General features: G+C 43.1%; 1 protein-coding gene across 2 annotated transcripts; it reads left to right on the top strand.

The window, feature by feature from the left end:
- The first annotated feature begins 108 nt into the window (after positions 1-108).
- LOC106581821 (myotubularin-related protein 11) lies at positions 109-27,746 on the top strand. Of its 2 annotated transcripts, XM_014164211.3 has the most exons (18): positions 109-590; positions 4,632-4,729; positions 5,889-5,958; positions 11,579-11,715; positions 11,956-12,025; positions 12,218-12,357; positions 17,062-17,146; positions 18,189-18,336; positions 18,564-18,651; positions 18,869-18,957; positions 19,314-19,438; positions 21,042-21,120; positions 21,604-21,674; positions 23,345-23,517; positions 23,683-23,853; positions 24,169-24,387; positions 24,734-25,060; positions 25,402-27,746. In XM_014164211.3, the coding sequence occupies exons 2-18, from the start codon at positions 4,697-4,699 to the stop codon at positions 25,822-25,824; spliced, it is 2,448 nt and encodes an 815-aa protein (XP_014019686.1). In that variant the 5' UTR covers positions 109-590; positions 4,632-4,696; the 3' UTR covers positions 25,825-27,746. The 2 variants fall into 2 exon arrangements, with proteins under 2 accessions (XP_014019686.1, XP_014019678.1); XM_014164203.3 differs by lacking the exon at positions 4,632-4,729.

Raw genomic sequence — 27,746 nt, 5'->3', positions numbered from 1 at the left:
CCATTAGTGAAAAACAAACGACTGGTTAAAAAAAAATTGGATTCCTATTAGATGCTTTTTACACTGCTGGCCCTTTAAGAGGCTCTACTGCGCTTGCTTTTTTTCACTGGTGTGTCATTTTAACTCTGGCGAGGGAATCAACAAATGGAACGCAAAAGGGACAAGCAGAGGTATACATTTCTTCCCCTTACCAGTGACTAACAAGTATAAGCATATATTCCTGACAGGCGGTAAATTTATGCGGGGCGTGCTCTACACAGTAGCATACACACATGGATGCTTTCGGCAATGATAAACGTGAAAGAAACGAAATGAGTTTCTAATTCAGAGACCACCTCTGTTCTCGAAACCGGTGATGCATGGTATCGCTGACATTCGAAGAAAGTGGACCGTTTTTTATGTTTTCCTGATAAAGACATGGAGCGATTAAAGGCATTTTTTCTTCTCGCCATCGGAAAAAACGTAAATTAACTCAAGTCTGATAGCTTACTTTCTGTATTTCGTGCCGAGAGAGTTGGATATTGGACGTCAAAATGTTAACGGGATCCAAAACCACGTTCAAAGTGAGACAAATGGTCCCAGATATAAAGGTAGGCTTTCGACGCAATGTTTTAATATTCTGTTTTATTTTCTTCATATTCTGGAAGGTAGCTTGCCCTGGCTGAACCTTTTAGGTACCAATGAGAATAATAAACTGAAATACTTTGTTCCATCATTGGTGGACTATATACACAGATTTAGATTCCACCGAGATATCTTGCTGTGTACAGAATGGTTAGTTACAATGTGTCCAACTAATTCCACAATGTATCGAATTCTATGAAACAGTGTAAGAGGTATTACTTGTGGAAACAGTTTAATGGTTCGATAACCTACATTCCACAGACAAGACTGAAGGCCTTTTATTCTTACTGTCTGGGACTGAGGGGGTTGTTTTCCTTTTTAATATAGCAACAAATACAAGCTGTTCATCGTAGCATTCTTTGTTTTATGTACAATGTTTCTATATGGTAAAGACTATTCTTCAGCAGCACCTCATGTGATTCTAAGCTTGGGTGGCCAGGAAGCAATCATCCAGGAAGCTGCTACCATCACACAGTTTATCACTAAAGGCATCATATATATATATATATATATAAAACCGCAGAGAGACCTGTGGTTTCTTAACATTCCGGTTTATCTCTGAGATCTTTCATCATGTGTTGTGGCCTTGAATTTTTTTGTTGTTGCGCACCACATTGTGGTGTAGCTCTGGATGGGTCTGTCTGCACAGGTCTACACTGTTGATGCCTTCAACTCTGTTACACCACACCACATTCGGGGTGAGGGACATGTCTATAAACCCAATACAATTAATAACCATCTAAATCGAAGAACCTTGGGGAAAATTGGTGGACTGATTATTACAGTGATGGTTTATGTCATAGCCTAGATATTTCTTTCGAATTTTCAATTTTATGCTGGTGCGCTCTGTGCTGCTTAGCTCTTCCTCCACGGTTATTCTGAGAACCCGCAGGGGGAAACGATAACAGATGCCTCAACTCCACCCTCAGGCATTTCTGCTCACATGTGGAGTTGGGGTGATTAGTGCAACATCTGACTGTTGCCATGGAAACGGCAGCCTGAGGAGCAGGAGGTTTTTAATTTGATTTCTGAATATAAGTGGCTAACAGAGACGGCAGTTTATTTTAGCCATAAAAGTTTGCAATGTGGCTGTAGAGAAACATATGGTGATGTCCTGAATATTATACACCTACACACACTGGTTCCACTAACGTGTTGAGGTTTAGAAACGCACTGAATAGAAATGATGAATGAGTTGACTATGGATCTGAAACCTTTGGCGCTCTCATTTTGTATTTAATAAGTAGGCTACAGTTGGTCCCAATACTGAACTAAATTACATTTGTGGAATAGTGTTGTAACTCTTGTGTATGTAGGCTATTTACAGTGATACCAAATTAGTTACCATTGAGAAATTACTTACCATTGAGAAATTACTTAAGGTTAAGAGAAATCCTGCCATACATTTCACATCACATGCAGACTGATTGGGTTATAAGAAGGTTTGCATGTTACTTTTCATAATTACAGTCCAGGCTTGTTGTTTTCCCACACTGTGACTTTCCCCTCCCCTGAATTGTTCACATGCTGGCTCCTCAGCTAGCTAGAACATAAGTCTATGGGGTGGAATCTGGAAGCAGTCAGTCAGCCACACAACACAATGCAAGTGCCACAGTAGTGAAAATGTAAGAGGCGGGCTCAGCTCTATTCAGAGTGGCTGGAGATCCAGGAGGGCTCATAAAAGAGAGCCAAAATGGTATTCACACACCCAGTCCCATAGGGCCAAGAACTTAGATCCTGAAATAAGCTATGGAACTGGCAGTGCTTCCCATGCGGAAACTGAACAAAACAATGCCGTCTCTCATTAGTAAACAAGATGTAGGCATGTTTTCAAAGGTTTATTGATCGTACATTGGGTGATTATTAACCGATACTGCTGTCCCCTAGGGAAAGCGTGAAATAAGGCTAGTAGCCTATTTCTGTCCATTTCAAGTGTCTAGATTGTTTTTGGCAACACCCAATGTGGGAGTGGTATGTTTATGAGTTGCTAGAGTCACACATTTTTGTTAAACAAGAAGCACATTTAAAACATGAGTTATTGAAGCTTGTCCTGTTTTTACAGTCTACAAATAGGCATACTTAAGCTACGTACTGACACATGCACATGCACAGTGACAAATAGAAGCTTGAACTACGTACCAGCAGATACACCCTCTGACACACGTGCCACACACACACCCTCTGATTTAACTTTGAACCTTACTTTCACAGCGAGTGCATCACTGAGTATACAAAGAGTTTCCTTCGGACTAGATGACGCATTTTGACTATCGTTAAGGGTAGTTAATGAGTGTTTGTTGCAGACCAAGTCTATACTGAGGTCGTTATAATGATATAAGGCCAAGACACCATAGGCACTACTATAAATAGTCCCTCTACCTTCATTTATATGGAGAGTAGTGGGCACATTAGATTCCATAGGGAGAGTTATAGTACTGCTTCTGCAGGCTGTGGAGTAAGCTAGTGGTTCAAAGCTGCATTTTAAGCAGGGCAAGTGGATAATGGCATATGAATTCACGATTCGTTAAAAACATTCATATTTTCTCCTATATGTTTAAATCACTTTCCTTCCTTGTTTTTTGCACATTCCGAGGTGGAATTCTCAGTAGTCTATTCTATTGTGGGTTCTCTTTCGTTGTTTTGTCTTTGGGGTTTTGTTCGCTCTGTATAATAAAGTGTTTGATGTGACTATTTCTGTTGTGGGAAATGTATTACACTGTCGTAGACGCTCCTTGAAAGCAAAAGAAAGGCGGCATTAAAGCAAAGCCACGACTCACTGCTAGACAGAAACGGTTTTGGGTTTCAGGACGACTTTCATCTGGTTTATGTTTCAGGAGTTGCTCCAAATAGGGCAAGAGGTAAAACACATCAAAGTGAGTCCATGTTTAGAGAAAAGACCCCACATCCTTGTTTATATTTTTAAGAGCCCCTACGACAATGCCACAAACCTGCTTATTGATGTACGGAAATGGACAATACCACATAAACCAACAGGCTTACCTCCCTCTACAGCAGCACCACATGTTAAAACTGTGTTTTAATGATCTAACTAGTAAAAATGTAACTACCTGAGCTACACACAGGCCCCTTGTTGTGCTTGTTGGCGAGGGACGTTGTTCAACCCTACAGTGTGAGGTTTATGTGTTGTTGGACGGCCACTTTCCTCCCTCCGGTAAGTTTGGTCTATTTCAGGGCAGAGGAGGTATGTTCTCCTCTGCAGAAGAAGTCTGGTCGCAGTAGCAAGGGGAAGCCATGAGCAATGGAAACTGCAATGGGCCTTGGCTGCAATCCCTGAGGAGAAAGGGAGGGAGGGAAAGAGTTGATCGAGTAGTACACACGCAGAAGTCAAGGAGTGAAACATCAGCAGAAAGAGAGCCTGGACATGTGGTTATTCATTTTGGGGAGTGAATTGGATTTAGGACTCTAATTTGGGATTTTTTTTTAGAGTTCCAGTCATTTTCGTCTAGACAACTTCACCTCGCCCTTCTCTCCTATCTAGTCTACCTGCTGACTTGTTCTATACCGTTGTCTAGTGCAATTCCTCTTCCTGTTATGACACATTTTGTTGTAGTTTATTTGATGGGCTTTCACTCAATTCTTCCTTAGCCTCCAATGTAGTTTTAGCTGGTGGAGCAGTTTGGAGAATTTCTACTGTTGGAATCCAAATATGTTTACTGAACTTTCGGAATGTAACACAACCCCAAGGCACAGACACAGAGTTTGTTAGTTGATACAAGGAACTGAGTTTCAGATTAAAAAATTAAACGGGATCTAAATATCTAAGATACGTTCTGAAAAAGAGCAAGGAATGCAGAATGTTTTAGTTATAAATGGGGAATTGGTGGTGAAACCAATGGATAAACATATGAGTTGAAAAGCCAGATGAAAACAAAAATTAACAATGGTTTGCTGGTGAGCAGAAACCAAGAACCTTGTAAAGTTTTACTGTTCTCCCTTGTAATTTAAAAACAGGCTTGTTTTTCCACCATTCCCTTCTGCTAACTCAGGTCTTGGGTGGAGGATTGAGTCAATAAAATTGGTGGAACAATAACCCTGTCCAGGATGTCTTGGTATGACCCAGGACTTCATCTTCTGTTTTGAGAAAGTAAGGACTGTTAGCCCATTTCTGAGGTTTATGTTAGGGGGGGTTGGCAGTTTGGGGTTGGGGTTTCTCTCACTAACTGCAGCCAATGAATTTGGAAAATTGATTAGCCGCATGACTTCACTTGAGAATTGGCACTTGCTTTCTGAGGCAAGAATTTAAAAGCTGTGTGATTTGATGATGGGAAAGAAGCTGAAAACCAAATGATGCTAGCATCATGCTAATGTTAGCGGAGTGCTCTTGAGTTTAGGCCTCTGTTGATATGGTCGGTTGGGCATATGCGTTTCACAGACAAGGCAAACGGCTACGCTATGAATCAGTGGAACTTACAACCTGTTTAAGGAGCAAAGGTTGTCTTTGTTTTAACGCTCTCGTGAGGTTATAGCCACTGTCAATCTAAAGTTAACCAGAAGAGTGCCATATGTTTTCCATTAGCATGTTAGCACGCAGTTCACTTCACCCCTACATTGTGTGTGTGTCACAAGAGTTATAGTAGCCTAAGAGTATTTGTCACACATTATAGTAAGTTGTTTTTAGTTCGCTCTACCAAGAAATATGTGACTAAACTAGCGCAAAAATGTAACATGATTGTGAATAGCGGCCTTGTAGGCAGTGAAGAATTGCTGAGTGAGTCGTCAGTACCATAAAGATTCATTGTATACTTTAACCTCAGTCCAAAGCAATTTCCATGTTTCTATACTGGACCGCCTGAGTGGTCATTACCAGAACAAACAGTTCCTTTTTCAATGCCTAGGCCTATGTCTTGTGCATTGTGTGATTTCTACCCTATGTAAATGGTCTTCTGTGGGGGGTGGGAGCTCAGGCTAAATGGGTCCATATGTGCTAGCAGCTAGCCAGTAGTCCGGTAATAGCAACCTGTGGTTCTATGGGATTGGATTATGCCGCTAGCAGAACAGCCTGGAGTACTTCGAGACCGCATCAAATCATACAGTACAGAGCAAATCAACTAATAAAACATGGAAAGTGAGAGTCATCGTGGAGCATTGTGGGATTGGCTATGGTTTTGGGGAATGTGGTCAATAAGAAGATCTTGAGTTGAAGCAAAATCACATGAGTGTTTGTTCTCTAATTCTTTTTGAAAGGGTGCAGTAATAACACCAGGTCTGTTTTCTGTTCCCCCCCCCCCCCCCCCCCCCCGCAGGAGAGGATGCTGAGTCACAGTGGTGTCAACGCACGGGGGAGAGATATGTTTGGACTACGCTGCTTACCAGGTAAGACCCAGACTGCAGAGCGCTAATGAATATGATGCTATTTCCATGTGAGAAATACAGTAGCTATACGCGTATCATAACATCTGGGTCTGAAAACACAAGTCCATCTTTTGAAACTGCACCCATCTGTATCTCTGTTTTCTTACTAAATCCTAGTGCTAACCTACTGTAATGTAGCCTCTGTGAGAACGGTGTGTCTGTGTGCCGTGGAGAGCAGTGCTGTAGGCCTATGCCCCTGGTCATAATCTCAGTTTCAGCAGCACGCCGCGCGGCATGAGCTTTCCAACAGGAATGTTGGCAGGCCAGGGCCCCTCCAGAGCCACGCTAATCTCAACCGTTTCATATCAGCAGTTATTCACAGCACCTCTGTGTGTGTGTGTGTGTGTGTGTGTGTGTGTGTGTGTGTGTGTGTGTGTGTGTGTGTGTGTGTGTGTGTGTGTTTCCTTGTCCCTTTCACTTTCAGCTCTCACTTCCACCTTGTACCGCTGACCTAGACACAGCCCTCCCCGTCCCTCCTCTCTCACTTTCCACTTCATTCACTTTTTCTGTCTGATTCAGAACCTGTTTTTATCTCATTCGTTCCAGACTCTCCCAGTCTGTCTGAGGATCCACTGTGGTCCCATTCTGAGTTGTTTTTATTTTTTAGCGTGTGACTGTGACATGCTGTCCGTCTGTCTTTCTTTCTCTCTCTCCGGCTCTCACATTCCTCTTCTTCCCTTTCTCTGACCAATTTTCTATGTCATGGCAGATTTGAAACACAGCTGGTCATGGAAACCTGCCTCACATTAAGGCAGAAAGGATTCATCCGAATGGGAAACACCGTCATAGTTTCTGCGAAGGAGTTCTCTCATGTTGGAAACAGACTTTCAACTCTGAAACATGTGCTACACACACTTTCACAGAGGCACCAGGCAAGGGAATGGGGAATCTGTGGAAGCAAACTGGGTGAAAGGGCTGACGTTGCAGCATCCCACAGACACACAGCCAGTCGGAACAGTCCCAGGCCTCAGTGTACTGTATACTATACAACCCTGCGTGACATTCATCACATTCTCAGATAACACTCAGACACAGGACAGGGGAAACCAGAACGGGTTCCAGGGGATGAATGGGTCAGGGCAGCGCAAACAGCTATGGGTGGGTGGATAGATCGTGTACCTTTTGAATGTGAGGGGCCTACTATAGATCCACAGATTTGGGTTGGTGTCAATCATTGGACTGTCACTGCTGGCCTTGCTGAGTGACAAGAGAAGAGCAGGTCAACATCTCTGAAGAATATACAACTGTATGCTTTATGAGCTCAATTTGGATAGCACACTAACTACCTAAAGAAGTAGCAAAGAGCTCTGCATTCTGTGTGCATGTGTATACATGTTTTCCTACATTATCACGACCACAATGTCTTGACAAGTCACCAGAACGACCTGACAAGGTAGGAAAACAAGAAACATTTTGAAAAGTCAGGACTTTCATGTCCTGAATTTTGTTAAAATGCTATTTTAGGCTTAAGTGTTAGGTTTGGGGTTGAAGTTAGGGTTATATTTAGGTTTCGGGGGTTAGGGAAAATAGGATTTTGAATGGGAATACATTTCTATTCCCCAAAACGTCCTGTAAATTCACGAAAACAAAGCTGTGTGTTGTTTCATCAGACGTCTCATGACACTGCTCTGGTACAACCTTTTTGTATAATTCTCTCCCATCGGTTAGCAGAGGGCCAGAAACGTCTCCTCTGCACACACATCGGAACAAAATGGAGAACAAATAGTTGGACACAAATGAAATTGAAAATGGAGCATTTGGTTCATATCACATTCAGCTGTGTTCTCTCTGGCCGATTTCTCAGGTTGTTCAATCCACTGGCAGAACACCAATGGACAAAGAGAAAGATCGCCACAGTGGGGATTTTCCAGTGTTTATGTGTGTTTGCATGAGTGTCTGTGCATGTGTATGTGTTTGTCTGAGTGCATATGTGAGTCTGTGTGTACATGTATTGTTGTGTGCGAGAGAGGGTTAGAGAGGGAGACAAAGGCACTTGAGCGTTGTGTGTGGGGTGGGGGTGGGGCCTGCACTCTGTAGGACGAAAGTAAAACTGTTTAAACTGTTAAATTACCAGTGTCGTCTCATAAACAGCTTCACTGTATACAGAGTATTGAGTGACTCAATCCTCAGCTTCCCATGTTGTGGGAATGTAAACTACCTGCAGACTCTCCAGTCCAGAACTCAAACCAGAAACAGACACTTCCTGTCCCCTCTCACACATCTGTGAGCCACAATGCCTGAGAAATGTCTTCAGCACTGTTGCACCCGGGGAGCCGTTAAAAGGAGCACGCAAATCCCGCTGAGCCCGATTGGCCACAGAGTAACAGGCAATCCTAGAAACAAGGGCCCAGTTGTGTTTAAAACCTAAATTGTCCATAGGGAGCCTGGTTCAAGAATTGAATTCGTAGCTATATGTCCGGGACTTTAGAAAGGGAATACTTGTGCTGAGGGTTTGTGACTTTGATCCGGCGTCGTGAGACCGAAGTCGGCGTAAACATAGCCTAATCACAGTGCCTTGCTTGATTCCAGTCTTCAGCTCACACACCCCAAAGATCTTGTGGCTTCGCTGAGGGACCCTTTTGAAGATTTCTTTGTAGCTTTTGCCAGGCTTTTGTGTTAATCTTGCGCAATGGGCAAAGTATTGGAGTGTTAGCTGTGATGACCGTGATTACAACCACACTTCCCTTTCTTATAGGATAAACAAGCATTTGATGTGTTAAATGAAGATTTCCTGTTATTCTCTTTTTATGCAATTCGGTATCCCTGAAAATCTTCTCTTAACCGAGTTTGAGGTCTAATCTGAGGAGGTTGAGCTGTACCAGAAATGGCATGCTTTGTGCAGTTATGTTTTTGACTTTCTTTTTTGTTTTCCTTAAACGTTATTTTGAAGGAATTCAGTTGTTCCTTAAAATTAGTTTTGAAGGAATTCGGCCCTGTTAACAACCCACCAAATCCTTTTTGTTGTTCTAAAAACTGAAAATTAAAACATTCTCTCCACCATGATGGTGTCTGGCCTAACACTTCCCTTGCAAGAGACAAAAAGGCCATTTTCCCCCTCTACTCTCTCCTGGACTCTGTTGCCATGGAAACCCAAGTCTAGCTGGCAAAGGCTTTGTTTTGCTGGGAGAGAGCATTACAAATGTGCTGTCTCACTGCTGTGTGAAAGAAGGTGTGTCTGTGTGCTCAGTGTGTTTAGATGTGAGAGAGCTGTATGGTGAATGGGCTTGTTTTTGGAAGCTTTGTTCTAGAGTTCTGGAATCCAATTTTTATTTTCAAGCATGAATAAAATATTACAAACATTTCAAAATATGTTGCATAAATTCATTATTCCCAACAAAGCATTTAAACATATTTATGGCAAAATAACATGGTAATAGACTAATTGATAGCTGTTGAGCCCAAGCTGTATCAATCTGGACAATATATTGGCCCTGTATCCCATGGGACTAGACAAGAGCAGGTTAAGTTGCACGTTTTATTGACATAAAAAAGGCGCTGTAAATATGCACCAATACATCCTGCCCAGAAGGGAAGTCATGCTTTTGGATTGGAAAATGCATCTTGAAGTGTAATGAGGATACATAACTACAGTATATTGATGAGAAAAAGTTGGAGAATGAGATGGCATAGTATATGACTGGCGTTGATACAAGCGGCTTCATTTAAGGCCAAAACACCACAGTGAGAAAAGGCAGGGGACTGTTCGTTAATCTAAATAGGACAATTCATTCATTGACACAGACATGCCTCTGTTATCATGCTGCTTTTTGTATTTGCAACAATGTTTGCACTGATATCAACAATTGCGATGACGGAATGATTCCTCACTTGCTTTAAATATGTTTGTGTAGCACTAGCGTTTGGACAGCTTTCACTGCCATGGTATTATTACCACCCTTCCCTTCTAGTAGCTCTTCAACTTTTTCTTGAGTTCAGTGACTGATTTCCTCACCGCCCCAAAACCATAGATTTGATATTTTGTGAGAGCTGTTCCAGCTCAGCTTCTCTCATCCAGAGCTTACCCACCTCCTGCTCCAGTCGCTTCAGGAGCAGTTCAGCCCGACTCACTTCAGGCTTCTCCTGGGCTCTGATCGACTCCTTCACCTCAGAGCACCTTCTCTCAATGGAGTGGATCGGCTCAGTAAACATCCTCTCACTGTCCTCTGCTGCTGCCTGTGCAGAGCTCTTGAGTGACGCCATAGCTTCTCTGAGCTGTTCTATCTCCCATGTCTTTTCTCTTCAGTTGGAATGTTTCCACCGCATTTTCACCCGAATCTCTTTCACACTCCTTTCTGCTGCAGCTGAGACTGTATCATGGCCTTTATGTTCATCTACGCAGATAACAGAAACATTGCTGTTCTTCGCAGTACTCGTCCAGCAGTTTGTTATGACGATAGCAGACCTTCTCCTGCAGTTTTGGCAAGGCTTTGACTAGCGTGTACATCTTAGATGCAGAAGATTCATAGTGATGCTGGAGGGCAGTCCTACAGTAGCTGACCATACACACCAGACAGGAAGTATGCGCTTTGCGGTTTCTCCCCGAGCAGACGTCACTCTGCATATCTCCGGGTCTAGCATAAAAGAAAACACTTTGGAATTCTCCGTTCAGTTTCTCCACCATATCAGCCAGGATGGTATTTCTGTTTAGAAAATGCCTTGGGGATAAAGGTCTGTCTGCACTGGGGGCTGCTGTAGACCCCCTTCTCATCATCCTGATCAACAGTAGCTCTCAATACAGTCCTTGCAGTAGCTGTGTCCCCAGGCAGTTGTCACTGGATCTTTCAGTAGATCCAGACCTGATCGGACAGGAGAACTGGTCCTTCTCTACTGAGACATTAGCAGCTGCCATTTTGATACGTAGACAGACTGAGCTAAAATATTTGTATGAAGGTAAAGAAATAGATACTAATTCAGAGTCTGGAAGGACAAAAGAGAGTTGAATGTTGCGTGTCGTCTTGGAGAGAGAATGAGTGTCCGAGTTCCTTTTTCTGAAACCCTCTTTCAGTCATTTTGAGTTTATCACAAGCTGATGAATTGTGATTGCGGATCAAAGTACACGAGAGAGGTCTTATATGTAAGGGCTGTTATTTACAACATAGCTAAATGTTATGTACAGTAGAACTGTCATCACATTCGTTGCACACACCGTATTTCATTATGTGTATGTGAAATGTCAATGTGATCGGAAATATGAGGCGAATGCCAAGCTGGACCCGGATGCCAGACAACTACATCTGTTTGACTCAATCGTTCAGTGGCTGACATAGCTGAGAAAATTGCACCTCCCAGACCCTTGATAAACTCCATGCTGAAGTTTACTTTCATTCACATTTCTGTTATACATAACACTCAACGTTACCATCTCCCTTCCCTCAAACACACAATCATTCTGGTATTTTGCACAATTTATCACTTTACCTTGGAATGCTCAGTCTTGACGATGAAACTCTCATGATGTTCTAAAATTGTCTACTTTTTTATTGTTTTCAATATCAAGCACATTTAAAACACTCTGTGGACAATAAAGTTGTTTGTATTCTATTCAGTAAGCTCCAGCCTAAACGCCCTGTCTGTTCCCCAGGAGAATGTGTGCTGCAGAGTGCTGTGTTGGTGAGGAAGAAGCTAACTGCCAAGGAGGGGGGCGGATGGCTGTCTGGCACTCTCTTCTGTACCCACTTCAGAGTGGCCTTTGTGCCTCAGGACAGCCCCAAACCTGACGTGAGTGCTGGACTAGCTCTGAGTATGGACTGTTGAAGGACCGCTCACCTGGTATTGTAGTAGGAAAATAGTAATGATGCCCTATTATTGCTAGAAGAAGGCTTGTGGGCATAATCATCATCATCACAATCAACAACATCATATAGAATGTTTTCAGACCATCCATTCATTGGTGTACAAAAATCCTGATCAGACAAACTGACCTATATTTGAACCATACCTCTAACCCTCCGTATGTAGGACAACGCAGACCCTGTGCTCCTGGGGGATCATGACGTGGCCCTGGCCTCCATTGAGAAGGTTGTAGCTGGTAAGGCTTCTTCTACAACTCTACTAGGCTGTAGTGGTCCCAAAGTCCTTTGTTCTATGAGAAACAATCGTAATATCCTAAACCCAATTCAAGTCTGGGCTTGACACAGGAAGCTGTGAACCATCAGTGGTGTAGTGTGTTCTGTGTACCTGGTTTTGACTGTAAGATGGTTGTGTAACATCTGTGCTGCAGTGGGCCCATCCCGGACCAAGCTGGTGACGGCTAGCTCCTCTCTGAAGTTCACTCCTGAGGAGCTGGTGTTGTACTGCCGGGATCTGCGTGTTCTCTGCTTCCTCTTCGACCGCCTCACCCCCGACACACAGGCTGTGGAGGTAGTGTGTGTGTCTGCGTGTGTGTGTGTGTGTGCATGCATGTGTGTGTGAGTGCTGGCGTGTATACAGTTCATTCAGAAAGTATTCAGACCCCTTGACTTTTTCCACATTTTGTTACGTTACAGCCTTATTCTAAAACTCCTCATCAATCTACACACAATACCCTGAATTGACGAAGCAAAACCAGGTTTTTAAAATGTAAATATCACATTTACATAAGTATTCAGACCCTTTACTCAGTACTTTGTTGAAGCACCTTTGGCAGTGATTACAGCTTCGGGTCTTCTTGGGTATGACGCTACAAGCTTGGCACCTGTATTTAGGGAGTTTCTCCCATTCTTCTCTGCAGATCCTCTCAAGCTCTGTCAGGTTGGATGGGGAGCATCGTTGCACAGCTATTTTCAGGTCTTTCAAGAGATGTTTGATCGGGTTCAAGTCCGGGCTCTGGCAGGGCCACTCAAGGACATTCAGAGACTGTCCCGAAGCTACTCCTGTGTTGTCTTGGCTGTGTGCTTAGGGTCGTTGTCCTGTTGGAAGGTGAACCTTCACCCCAGTCTGAAGTCCTGAGCGCTCTGCACTGTGGAGGTCACGGAATTTAGTCATCCGGTGATTGTCAAGCAAATAACTGCCGGTTTCACGGTAATTTACTGTTAATTAACATAAACACATTTAGCAACTCCTGGCTTCCACACACAGCCTACAAGCTACTGATGCAGACTTTTGGAACATCTACATTTTATAAAGTCTAATAAATCCATGTAATATAGCCTACACCTTCACAATAAATCCATGAATGTCCTTATGTTAGGTTCTGATCTGGCTATGCCATATGGCTGTGGGCTACAGTAAATCATTTAGCAGACAAGATTTGCTTAGAATTCCGTGCCATTATTTTATATTCATTTATAGTATGAAGAATACAATTGAACAAAGCTGAATAAAATAGAAAGGATATTTTCTCCAAACTATTTGAGGAAGTGCGCACATGCGGCTATTCTGTGTTGAGCGGTTAACAAAGAAATTGGTACTCCTATATGCCTAATTTAGAGTTATTAATTTAACTTCAGTTGTTCTACAAATGTTGGGCTATATATTTAGAAATTGTATTAATTGTAAGGCTACCTGACTCGACTCTAATGATGATTTTTAAAAAGTTGCTTGAAAGGCATGAGCTCTGCTTTGTTTTTTGCTCAGGCTGTACACACTTCATCAGTCTCTCATTCAATTTGACAAGCACTTGATAATGCCTAGAATTTCCCAGCGGCATCCCCTTTGTGTGGCCGTAATGCCCCCTAAAGAAATCCATGCCTTTTACAGCCAGTGGCCGTTGTGCTCTTGGGCTAAATATAATCATTCTAATCCCCTTCTCCCTGAGTGCTGCGAGCTTCGTAGCACCTCTCACTCACATTTCTCTCATCACATGATTGGGTCTTCCTCACAGGCTACAAGTGAAGACAGACGCAACTGCGGGCGTTCTTATCCAATTCCGAGTTCCATATTGAAGATATTGGAAGAACTGTCCACATTTACGTTTCGTCAGCCTACAAGATGAGTAGGCCTAACGAACAGCAAAAGCATTAGGCTATGTCAATCTACTATCCCCCATAGTACAAAAGTTGACCTATTCTGTGAGAGAAATAAATATTCCAAACATAGTCTTGGACAGTTGTGGGATGCGATAGATCCCAAATTAATACAACCACTAGTATCAAAAAAAGCTTTTTTATGCAATGAGGCTGATGCAACAGATCAGAACTTTTAGTTTAAAAATGTTGATAAACTATTATTTATGAGCACAGAAATGTGCACATGGCAGTAGGCTATAAGCGCGAATGTTCCATTAGTGGGAAAACACCATTATCCAAAGAGACCGCAAATGTGATTATGCATGTAATGCTTTTATTATAAAGGTGCATTTTTATGGTGAAAATTATCTTCCCCAAACTTGAAACTCACACGCTGCTTATGTATGCCAGTTAGGCTCTACACCCTTTGTAAAGCGGATTAATATGCTTAATTTTAAGATGTTATTTGGCACAAACCTTTTCAGAACATATAGGCCTATGGGCTAAGCTACATGTGGGACTATGATTTGAAAAAGTTGAAAGAAAAGGCTTTGTCTCTTGCTGTCACCTGCTCCCTCTCCGGCCTCTAGGTCACCAGGCTGCTCATTATGGCGCACACCTGTCACCATCATTACGTGCACCTGTGTGTCATCAGACTCACCTGGACTCAGGCTGCCCTGCTTCAACTGGCTCGACAGGCTCTCATGCCTCAGCCGGATCACCAGTCTGTCAGGTTCCTGCGTCCCAGCCGGCGACAAGTTCCCACGCAGGGGTGACCGGTCTGCTCCTGATCACCGGGATTGTCCCTTTGGTTGGCGTCCTGCGGCTGGAGCCGAACGCGCCGGGGAGGGGTACCGTCACGTATGCCCCCTCTCCGGCGCTCTAGGTCGCCATGCGCCAGGTTTCCCGTACCTCAGCAGAGGTGACTGGTCCGCTCCTGATCCCCGGGATCGTCATTTAGGTCAGCGTCCTGCGGCTGGAGCCGCACGTTACGGAGGGGGTACTGTCACGTGCTCCCTCTCCGACCTCTAGGTCACTAGGCTGCTCATTATGGCGCACACCTGCGTGTCGTCACACTCACCTGGACTCCATCACTTCCCTGATTACCTTCCATAGGCGTCATTGTTTCTGTTTCAGTTTCATGTCTGTGCATTGTTCGTGTTTTGGAGTATGTTTGTTTATTTATTAAAAAACGAATTCCCTGAACTTGCTTCCCAACTCTCAGTGCACACGTTACACTTGCCTTAAGCTGGGCATCATTCACAAGTGATAATATATAATTCACAAGTGATATTATTGGCTAATATTGTCACCCATCAGACTGTTCTTGATTTGAATCTTGTCTTTACATATATGTGTGAAATTTGTTTTGATTTAGAATGGAACATTATCCTGCACCTGTCTTGAAACAGTGGCAGGGGGAAAAAATACATGTAATCTATGCACTTAAATAGCGAAGGGAGCCGCTTTTCCCACAGTTCGTTTTCATGCCAGTTAGGTAGGCTATACTCCTGTTGTAAAGAGAAGCAATGTGCTTCATATTAGGAAAGTTGAGAAATAAATATAGTAGGCCTAACCTATAGAAAGCTGATGTGATCCTCCTCTTTTTAATAGATGCCATCACCTTGTTTTCTCATGCAATTGCATAAACATAAGCTCATGGGCTCTCATGAAGTGTTTGATTAGATTTTCGATTACATTTACATTGATGTCAGAGTAATTAGAGGGACAATCGAGTGCTGAGTACCAGGCAGTTAGCAAGTTTGGGTGCATCAGCGCTTGGAGAAACCCAATTCCCAACTCTCTATATTTTGCTCCATTCACCTTTCCCTCAATCCTGACAAGTCTTCCAGTCCCTGCCGCTGAAAAAGATCTCCACAGCATGATGCTGCCACCACCATGATTCACCGTAGGGATGGTGCCAGGTTTCCTCCAGATGTGACGCTTGGCATTTAGACCAAAGAGTTCAATCTTAGTTTAATCAGAACAGAGTAACTTCTGTCTCATGGTCTGAGAGCCCTTTAGGTGCCTTTTGGCAAACTCCAAGGGACTGTCATGTGCCTTTTACTGAGGAGTGGCTTCCGTCTGGCCACTCTACCATAAAGGCCTGATTGGTTGAGTGCTGCAGAGATGGTTTTCCTTCTGGAAGGTTCTCCCATCTCCACAGAGGAACTCTGGAGCTCTGTCAGAGTGATCAATCGGCTTCTTGGTCACATCCCTGACCAAGGCCCTTCTCTCCCGATTGCTCAGTTTGGCTGAGAGGCCAGCTCTATGAAGAGTCTTGGTGGTTCCAAACTTTTTCCATTTAAGAATGATGGAGGCCACTGTGTTCTTGGGGACCTTCAATGCTGCAGAAATATTTTGGTACCCTTCCCCAGATCTGTGCCTCGACACAATCCTGTCTCGGAGCTCCTCAGGCAATTCCTTCGACCTCATGGCTTGGTTTTTGCTCTGACATGCACTGTCAACTGTGGGACCATATATAGACAGGTGTATGCCTTTCCAAATCATGTCCAATCAATTGAATTTACCACAGGTGGACTCCAATCAAGTGGTAGAAACATCTCAAGGATGATCAATAGAAACAGGATGCACTTGAGCTCAACTTCGAGTCTCATAGCAATGGGTCTGAATACTTATGTAAATAAGTTTTTATTTATTTATATAGATATAGATAGATAGATTGATTTCCCTTTGTTATTATGGGGTAGTGTGTGTAGATTGATGAGGAAAACATTTAATTTAATCAATTTTAGAATAAAGCTGTAACGTAAGAAAATATGGAAAAAGTCAAGGGATCTGAATACTTTCCAAATTCACTGTACTCTGTCAGCAAGTGTGTGTATATTTTAGTATACTGAGTCCTTGTGATTAAATACAAAAGGACCTTGAAAGCATATTTAGCACCTTTATAATAGTTACCATGTAGCATGCCCAGCGTCTTCTTATTTGAAGGTTGACTTCAGACGGTTGTGATTTGAGTTTCAAATGGCTATTATGCAGCATGTATCCTGTGAGTAGAGAACCTGATGTGTCTTGTAGGTCATTGTGATCATGCATACAGGGTCTCCCTCCATTTTGAAAGCCGATGCACTTTGTCATGCTGATCAGCAGACTGAGTCTTGTTCCTCCTCCTCAGATAACGTACACCATTGCCAAGACCTACCAGCCTCTGAAGCCAGGGACTGTCCTCTCCTTCCAGAATGCAGCCCTGGGGAGTGTTGGTGAGTCACACACACGCTGGAATACTTTATTAAAAAAGTCACATTGACGAGATTACATTCTGAGTACAAAGAACTAAAGTATTTTAAAGGTCATACGGAGACTTGGAATCGTTTCATTATGAGTCATTCATACATCCACACACAAACAAATACACACACACATCTGTTTTTGTCTGAAGGGTTATGGGGCTAGAAATAATTGCTATTGCATGCAGGCCCTTGATAAGATCTCAAGCTTACAGGTATTCTCCCCCCCCCCCCCCCAAATAAAGAACATACTGTTTTTAATACAGTGCACTGAAGCTCTTCACATATTGAAAGCATTAGAGGGGTTTGTTAGACAGACAAGTTAGAAACTGAATTACTGTATTTTTTTGGTAATAAATGGTAAAAAGGTTGGACCTTTTCAACAGTGAAGAGGTGACTCCGGGATGCTGGCCTTCTAGGCCGAGTTGCAAAGAAAAAGCCATATCTCAGACTGGCCAATAAAAAGAAAAGATTAAGATGGGCAAAATAACACAGACACTGGACAGAGGAACTCGGCCTAGAAGGCCAGCACCCCTGAGTTGCCTCTTCACTGTTGACGTTGAGACTGGTGTTTTGCGGGTAGTATTTAATGAACCTGCCAGTACTGACAAAACAAGCAAGTATAGTGTAGAAAATATTGTACCATGTAAACCGCTGTGAAATATATTTTACATAAGCAAAAATATAGTATTTTCAGCTGTTGGAAGCTGATGCACAAAACCAAAAGTAAAAGACCCAAAAACTAAACTTAAGAACGGGAACCATAGAAATAGCACACATAAAACAGATATACTGTTTGTTAGACTTGCTTTTAATGAGAATGACAGATCTATAACACACATTTCTATGTGAATTTGGTCAGGTTGCCTAAAAAGTTACATAATGCAGCTTTAAGTGTGATATAAAAATGTAATAATGGTGATACACATCAAATCAGCATAACCAATGTTTCAGTGTGGCTTTTCTCAAGGAAAGTTAAATGTCTCCACCACCCCCTCTCTCTCTTCCCCCTCAGAGATGAAGCAGTTCCTAAGCAACCGTAGGCGTGACTCCCACATGAACTGGTTTGATAGCTCTTCGGACTGGGAGCAGGAGCTGGAGAGGACCGGGGCCTGCGGCTGGAGGGTCAGCTCTGTCAATGACCGCTTTGAGATGTCCACCAGGTAGCCTCTACACCCACCATCTGAAACTTTCTTGGTGGTTAACCTGTTTGGAACTTTATTAGTGGAAAATATAAAATATATTATATAGTTGCCAACTCTGGTCCTGTTAGTGTTGGGCTGGAACAGAAGCCTGTGCACACTGTGCTCCTAGTGTAAAGTCAGTGTCCTTGGCCAAATGCCCATTCAATTTGCAATGGTTAATGTAATTTTATCCTATTTCATGTCAGTCTGCCCAAGTTCAACGTGGTCCCTCAGAAAGTTCTAGACACTGAGCTGAAGAAGACCTTTGCCCACTTCAACGAGGGACGCATTCCTGTAAGTAGAACTTTACCACTCATCAATATCAGTCATTCCTGTAAATAGAACTTTACCACTCATCATATGACCCCTCAATATCAGTCAGGTCAGAAAACTCAGTTAAAATCTCATGCCCTGGTCACTAAGAAGTCATACAGGGATTTCAGAACATATCCAAAAACCATTACTATTGAGACCACGTTGTGTCTAAATCTGTGTGACTGTTGTCCTCCAGCGCTGGTGTTGGCGACATCCTCGGGGCAGTGACCTGCTACGGATGGCCAGCTTCCAGAACAACATCTACCATGAGAAGGATGACATCAGGTGTGTGTGTGTGTTTGTGTGTGTGAGAGACAGAGGAAGATAGAGAGAGATGAACATAGTCATACTGTTGTTGATTGCTTTTATGGCAAAGGCTATTGCTTCACAGCAGAATGTTTAAATCAAAACCAAGCTGTAATCATGTACATGTTACCCGGCCAGTCTTGAGATGGGACAGGTTAGCAGGCTTTTGTGAAATGCTATTCCTAGTGCATGTCTGAGACAGCGCTTAGCCTGGGGCAAAGACAGTTTACTAGCCCTGGGCTATGGTTACAAAGTAATGGAATGTGCCATGTTTAATCACAGAGAATAATGCTAAGGGCTCCCTGTCTGTCTGTCCTGTGGGGGTGTTACTGTAGGAACCTGGAGTTGATCCTGTTTGGGGGCCAGTCTTTATGTGTGGTGGTGGAGCTGGGAGACGAGATGCCTTCACCTACAGACATACAGCTGGCACACACCCGCCTACGGGCTCTGTGTCTGGGAGGTCAGTACAAACCTTCTGCACCTTTTGGAAAGTCAAGTGTATTAGTCTGTGTTTTAATGTATCTGATAAAGACCCACATTGGATAAAATGTTGGTCAAAATGTTGCTACAGTGCATTTAAACATAGGAGTGTATTCCGTTTCCGTTTCAAATGACAGCCTGTAACCAGTGACATTTGGGAGGGGTTGCCAGTTTCATTGGAAAAAGCCCTCCCCTTGCCTCTCCCGTGCCGTCTTTTTTATTTGTTGACAAATGAATTCGCTTTAGCACAGGTTTTACACCGCATCTCTGGAGGAGCACTCTAGCCCTGAGGGACAGTGGGCATGCAGATTTTATAGAGGACATAAAGTGGTGTTAATCTATTTCCATGTGCTTCCCATTACAATGCTACTGAGACAGAGATGGTAGGTTAGTAGAGATCACATCCAGATGACAAGACCCCAGACACCAATTTACCTCCTGAAATTACGGATTTGGATTGAAGACAAAATCCCCAATTAATCAATGTATACCCCCTCATATAAGTGTACAAATGTACACTTTAAAGTAAAAATACTTTAAAGGACTACTTAAGTAGTTACTATTTATATTTTTGACAACTTTTACTTTTACTCCACTACATTCCTAAATAGAATAATGTACTTTTTCCTCCTTATATTTTCTCTGACACCCAAAAGTACTCATTACATTTTGAACGCTTAGCAGGACAGGAAAATTGCCTAATTCTTGCACTTATCAAGAGAACATCCCTGGTCATCTCTACTGCCTTTGATCTGGCAGACTCACTAAACCCAAATGCTTCATTTGTAAATTATGTTTGAGTGTTGAACTGTGACCCTGGCTATCCGTAAATAAAAAATGTAATTATGTCGTCTGGTTTGCTTAATATAAGAAATGTTTAATGATTTATACTTTTACCTTTGATACTTAAGTACATTTCAAACCAAATGCTTTTAGACTTTACTCAAGTAGTATTTTACTGGGGGATTTTCACTTTTACGGTATCTTTACTTTACAAGTATGAAAATTGGGTCCTTTTTCCACCACTGGCGTACACTACTCATATTGTACGATATGTGAGCACCATGTGGTGTGTTTTTCCTGACGCTTCTTCCTCTAATGCTGTGAGAAGTCAAAAAAGCTTTGAGAGACAACTAGTTTCCTAGACAACACTGTCTCTGTTGTGCTGATGTGAAGTTCACAGGGACAGGGCAGGGCACACCACAGGCCACTGACTCCCATGGCTCACACATTGCCAACACAATGCTCACAATGTTTGGTTTATTGTGTGATACCTCTACACAAGGCCGAGGGATTTAGATAGACAACAACCACACAAATCTATGGGCCTCACTCATCATGTCATGCCTGAACTACCTTAACAATTGTGACATATTTTTTTAAGACTAAAACAATATGTTTTCAGAAGATATTTATTTAAAACCAAACTCATTTGATATGTAGAGCTATGGATCTTATTTAAAGATTTCAGGTGCAATAGTATATCTTAAAACTTGTCAAATCCCCACTCTAATTTATGTACAATAAGGCTCCTTCGACAAAAACATGAACAAGGTTTCTTTGTCTTCTGTGTTGGTCCACAGACATTTCCACATCTGTGTCAGTGCCAGATGACAAATGGCTGTCTACGCTGGAGAGCACCCATTGGCTGGACTACACCAGGTTAGAGGTCCTGATTGGCTTCTCATCAAAGCAATAAATCCTCTGTAATAAATGTGCCAGGCCTTTTTTTAATGTCTACCTAGTAGTGATAGTGTATTGCCTGTAGCGCAATGTTGATGTAGTTATAGCACATTAGCACATTATACACATTATAGCACATTAGCCTATCCCTGGTTGAATATGTGGCTTTATTGTGTTACATTAGCTGTAAGCAGATTTAGAATGCTCTAACATACTGTTACAGAACATACCTTTAGCATGAGGCTATAATAGTTCTACACACATGGATGTTGATTGTAGCTCTCATATATTCAACACGTGTGGGAGCTTGTTATATCTACACAGTAGACCAAGACCTAGTGCATAGCTTTTTTACAGGCTTACACACATGGATGTTGAAGCATCTATGTGCTGAAACGAGCTAGAACTGTGATAGTAGCATAGCATTAGCCTGATTCGCATGCTGCTCTGCTCCCTCTCCAGGTGCTGTCTGAGGAAAGCTGCAGAGGTGGCCTGCCTGCTCAGCGGAGGTCACCTGACCGTGGTGCTGCAAGGTGAGTCACATGACGAGGGCCAAGAAGCACAGAAAATTCAATCCGTTCATTTATTATTCACGCTGCGTCCCTCATTAAAGCGGCATTAGGGCTTACCCTGAAGGAGACTCCTACTGTAGAAGCACTACTCTACTAGGACACCAATACACAGTGGTGGAAAAAATACCCAATTTTCCAACTTGAGTAAAAGTAAAGACACCTTAAAAGGAAATGACTCAAGTAAAAGTCACCCAGTAAAATATTACTTGAGTAAAAGTTTTTAAGTATTTGGTTTTAAATGTACTTAAGTATCAAAAGTAAAAGTATAAATTATTTAAAATGTCTTATATTAAGCAAACCAGACGACATGATATTCTTGTTTTTTAAATTTACAGATAGCCAGGGTCACAGTTCAACACTCAAACATAATTTACAAATGAAGCATTTGGGTTTAGTGAGTCTGCCAGATCAGAGGCAGTAGAGATGACCAGGGATGTTCTCTTGATAAGTGCAAGAATTAGGCAATTTTCCTGTCCTGCTAAGCATTCAAAATGTAATGAGTACTTTTGGGTGTCAGGGAAAATGTAAGGAGTAGAAAGTACAATATTTTCTTTAAGAATGTAGTGGAGTAAAAGTAAAAGTTGTCAAAAATATAAATAGTAGAGTACAGATACCCCAAAAAACTACTTAAGTAGTACTTAAAATTATTTTTACTTAAGTACTTTACACCACAGCTAATACAGCAGGTGGTAGTCTATTGTGTCTGTTGAGATCGTGTTATGATGACTGGCTCACTTAGTTGTGGAAGTTTACAGTAGTGTGTTGGAAGTTCAAGGTGGGTGCCAGTCTGTCTGTTTCTGTTTTAGCCAGCTTGTGGTTGTCTTGCCACACAAGGCAAGAACGTAGCGAACTAGCGATGTTGAACATAAATAGTCTGGCACCCAGGCTGGAGACCACGGCCTTGGAGAGATAAGTGTAATATTACAGTCTATTATGAGAGAGAACAGTCTTATGGCAAAGCTACAGATGTTCTTGACTAAATACAACTATGTTCATACATTATTATTACATGACTCCATGTACTGACACATAATTGGGCTGTGAGAGTCAGTCCTAGTCTGTTGATACTATGGTAGCTACCACAGACTGAAAAGTCAACAGAAATCTGTGTCACATGAACAATGGCTGCTACTGCCCTGTGCTTTTCCCTTCCCCCGTATGAGTTGTGTTGCCAGGCCAGCCTCAAGTGGGCTTTTTGGAGAAGAGGGTTGTATATCACCCCCCCCTAAAACCACAGAGCTGACTGTGTCCTAAACATAAGTAAATGACTGGAGAAATGACCCAATGGCATTTTCAGACAGGCCCAGCCAACACTCCCTACTGCCTATGGTTAGAAAAAACCTGCCAACCAGATGTGGGGATTCGGGAGAAGTTCTATTCAAGTCCACAGAGAGGGGCACATTTTGAGAGAATGAAAGGGCTGATGTGAGACTGTGGCATTTGGATTGTCATGTTGCGTTGTTTTTTTATACAAGGCGTTACCCTTCTCAAATCTTTTATTTTATGTGTGTTTGGGGTAGATGATAAACTCAAGGACACGTCTCTTATCCTCTGAGCCTTGAATATGCATACTGTTACTGTATTCAATTACAATTGATTATTGATGGTCTATTTCCTCCTGTTGTGTGCAGAGGCAGAGGACCGGGACATGACCTGTGTGGTGTCCAGTCTAGTCCAGGTGATGTGTGACCCCCACTGCAGGACCAGGGTGGGCTTCCAGGGTCTGGTGCAGAAGGAGTGGGTGATGGCTGGACACCGCTTCCTCAGCCGCATCAACTACCACAGGGACAGCGATAAGGAAGAGGTGAGATGATAAGCTGCCACCTATCAGTAAACTCACCTATCAGTGGTCATGGGGGGGAAAAGGAAAGGAAACTATTTGCGTTAGGACAGGGTGTTTAATGCCAGTCATAAGTCTTTGGGGATCTTTCTCCCATCTTTCTTAACCCTGTGTTTTTCTCCCCACTAGGCGCCAGTGTTCCTGCTCTTCCTGGACTGTGTGTGGCAGCTGTGGGTCCAGTACCCGTGCCGCTTCCAGCTGACAGGGGACTTCCTGCTGGCCCTCCATGACAGTTTCCACCTGCCCCTCTTCAGCAGCTTCCTGGCCAACTGCCACAGGGAGAGGTGCAAACGTTCACAGGTAGGCCACTGTTCAGCAACACCACCACTAATGCTGAAGCTGTAGTACTAGATAAGATACACTGTAGGTATGCTACTGTAGGCTAACATGGAAAATGTTGGAAATACCTGTATCAAAGTTTGAAAGTCGTAAATTCTGTAAACCATCTTAGATTAAAGCGGGTTGATTTGCGAGGCGAGTCCACGTCATTTTTAATCCCACACATGCATCAGCTCATATTGTCTTCAACGATAACTCTTGAATGAGCTCAGATTAAATCAGACGAATCACTGTTCTCTCACCTCTTCTTCCTCCATCCCTTCCTGTCTCTCCCAGAACCTATCCCAGAGTTACACACCAGTGAACGGCTGGAGAGACCTGGTACCCAGGGGCTCCTTCCCGGGCCCCTCAGACCCCCCTCTGCCCCCTGTGTGGGACTGGGCTCTGCAGTACAGCAGCCAGAGACGGGAACATTTCACCCAGCCAGTGCCGCCGCCCACCCTGCCACAGCCTCTACTCAATGGCAACCTCAACACCAACCCCGAGGCACACAGGGTAGGAGTGAGAGGATAATATTATGGGGGATACAGTCAGGCGCAAGGAGTGTGAAAAGCAATATATAAATTCAAATCGTGCATTTGATCATTCATGTTAGGGTACTTAGTAATTCAAATACTATTTCAATGAGCTCTTGTCTTACAAATGCCACCCCGCTCACACACACACACACACACACACATAAATACATTTACTAAATATTAACGACCATGATGAGGGATGAACACAGGCCCACTGCACCTCCGTGTGGTAGGTCTCAGAATTGCAACATGCTTAAGGCACAAAAGGGATATTCAAACGTATTAATCTCTCTCTTCCTCTCTTCTCTCCATCCCTCTCTCAGCTGAGTGACAGCGCACCAGGCTCTGTGTTCCTGCTCTCCAGGGGCTCCTTCTCCTGCTCTGCTAACCTCCTGCCCTGGCGCAGCGGAGGGGGCTCAGGCGTCTACCGGAAGAGCCACCGGAGAGGGGGGTCCTCTTCAGAGAACCTGCCGGGCCTGGAGAGGCTTCTGAAGGCCTGGGCCCTCACAGAGCTCCCTCAGGGCCACACCACCACCACAGCCGGTCTCCAGGGGCCCCTGGACCCCTACGAGCCTCTGCTGCCCCTGCTCCTGGGGCCCTGCGTAGGTGTGTGGAGGGACTGCTACCTCCGCGGGGCTCTTCATGCGCAGGTATATAGGGAAGGATTATCATTCTCACTACTATACAGAGCCTAAAACACTGTTGCCATGGGGATGTTTATAATAGTCTACTCTACTGGTATGTGGGTGGGTGATCAAAATGAACTTTGAACTCGGTAACTGAAAAAGGATTTCAACTAGAGGTATTGCATAAAAAATGTAGTAAGAAGTTGAAATTCATATTTTTATTCAACTGAATAGTGCAACGTTGTACAGGACAAGCTTCTAATTTTTGCTGGTCACATCAGAAACTACAATTAGTTGCTCATGGATGGCTGTAGTCATGATGGTGTTATAAACTAACAGAAACCCTGGTCATGTTGTGTCCTCAGGCTTTCTCCCACCCCATCTCCCTGTCTACCCAGCACCCAGTGGAACAGCTAGCCTGGGAGGTCCAGCAGCTCAGAGACAAGCTGACGTTGGCCTCCAGCCCCACTAACACAGTCCCAGCAAAGACACAGGAGCCCCATCGGGCAGACTCCAACCTCAACCAGAACACCAACAATAGCACCTTCCTCTTCCCAGCCTCCAGACCCCCTGGGCCGGTTGCCTCCAGAACCACGCCCCCTATCTCGAACCTCCAACCCAGGGTTCCTCCAGCTCGTTCTAGACCTGGCCACAGAGACAGCAGCAAGCACACATTCCTATTTGGCCACCCATCCTCTTCAGAGTCCCGTCCAGACCAGCGTTACTTGCCTACGCCCAATAATAATGCCAAGCTGCCCAAGAGCAACGGTCCTTCACTGGGTTCCTGAGCTCTGGGTGTCCCCTGTCAGTCAGCACAAATGGTACAAACTGTTCCCCCTGGCTCTGAACTCTAGAATGAGATCACCTATACACACCCTCCAAGACTCTATTTCCTTCCCTGACACCTGATCTCTGGGTGGAACCAGATGTGATTTTCCTGTCAAGGCCTGTTTGAGTGGCTTTGAGGCCATAACAAGACGAGGAGAGTCCTGTACTGAGCAGGGAGGAGAGTCTAAACTGCAGTAATAATGCATTGAGCGGTGCAAAGCACAAATAGTATTTGAAATGTTTCTGAAAGATTGTTTAACTTGTAACAAATTGTCTGTTTTACCGAATATGCCACTCAAACTGAAGGTTATGGTCAGCATTCCCTGAGAACGTATTGGTGTTTCTAAAAGCAGCAAGCTAATACCCAAAATGAATAAGGGCTGATGATGATTGATAAGCTAATGACATAAGAGCACAAATAATGAGCTGTTGGCTGAAATATGGACTCAAATACTTCTATTGATAAGACTTCAGCTGTTTTTAGAATCATGATTTCAACGGAGTGACAACCTTCATTCTTGACCAGACGGCTATAACAGGACTGTTGTCCAGACTCGGTCTCTTAGTCCTTTTGAGTGACTATAACCTCCAATTCCAAAACCAACTCAGCCTTGAGAGGAAAAATACAGAGAGCTGTTCACCAAGTAAACACTAGGGAGAGACAAAAAACATGCAGTTTGAACTCCAGGCATTTTGTCCAGCAAATTCGACCTGGAATTTAGGGCACTGGAGCTATTTTGGTGCTGTTCCCATATCTTTATACTTGCATGCATGCTAGTAGTGAACTCTGTATCATAACCCTGTTTTTCAGAATATGGCCATGGTCAGTTAATATTGCATGATTGAGGTAAAAGTGCTATTATTTCTATGGTCTGTGCATCTCTATTGAGAGTTCTAAGTATTATTGACCAACTTTGGTTGCGTATGAATTTCAGAAATTGTAACGGTACATTTTTAAGTGATTGTGACCAAGATGAGTATTACCCTTTTCCCCCCTTATGTTGTCATTGTGCAAACCATAAGTTCTGATGGTTCATATTTATAATTTACTTTTATTTGGTACTTCTAGATGTAGCTTTAAGGTAAGCAACTCTTTTTTTTCAATAGTGTATTTCTTCATTACTTGTCCTGACTGCTAGATTCGTATGCAGCTAGCATTCAGGTCAAGGACTTCTAAATGCGTCATTTCATTCAAAGCCCAGTGAGGTATTGGGACTGGGCCACTCAGTCCAGCCAGATCGTTGTTTGCATGATGTGGATATTAAGCAGCAAATACATTGGCATGATTTCCATATACTGTAACACTCAAGACTACAGGGATGTACTGTATGTTTATACAAAACTAGCATTTCCATGCAGAGAAGTATTTGTATTGTGTAACATAGGATGAAAGGGTTTCTGGCTGGCATACAATGTATTTCTCACTGAAATGTCTCATTATGTTTATTATGAAATATAAAGGCAGAAGGTGGTAATGTATGTGACTTACATTGGTCTGTATTACCTACAGTCATTCCTATGCCTCAGTACGAAAGCATTTTGAATTATTCAATGGCTGTAAATATTCATTGTTGAATATCACAGCACACTGTTTGATATCAGTTACTGAATATCAGGTTGTTTGAGTTTTTGGATTTGATGCCAGTACTTTTGCTCTCGTCTTCCATGGAAAAAACAAGGTCATCACATTCCCTAATGGCATTGGCTATACAAAGAGAAAATGAAAGGTCCCTTTCAGCATGCAACCCCACTTCCTATTTCTATACACCATTATATATTTAAATGTTTTGGTACGAATGACAATGATTTGCCAGATGTACATATTTTTTGTATCAGCATGTTAGGATCCTGATTAATAAACTATTATAAGTTCATAAAATCA

This window comes from Salmo salar, chromosome 02 (assembly GCF_965601325.2).
Source record: "Salmo salar chromosome 02, fSalSal1, whole genome shotgun sequence".
Lineage (NCBI taxonomy): Eukaryota > Metazoa > Chordata > Actinopteri > Salmoniformes > Salmonidae > Salmo > Salmo salar.
This window is presented reverse-complemented; position numbering and strand designations above follow the sequence as displayed.

What these genes read in the sequence shown, in the direction of transcription:
- LOC106581821 (XM_014164203.3), top strand. Translation starts at nt 534, where the DNA reads ATGTTAACGGGATCCAAAACCACGTTCAAAGTGAGACAAATGGTCCCA. An exon ending in CATTGAGAAGGTTGTAGCTG is followed by an intron (nt 12,026 to 12,217) that starts GTAAGGCTTCTT and finishes TCTGTGCTGCAG; the next exon opens with TGGGCCCATCCCGGACCAAG. An exon ending in GCGGGGCTCTTCATGCGCAG is followed by an intron (nt 25,061 to 25,401) that starts GTATATAGGGAA and finishes TTGTGTCCTCAG; the next exon opens with GCTTTCTCCCACCCCATCTC.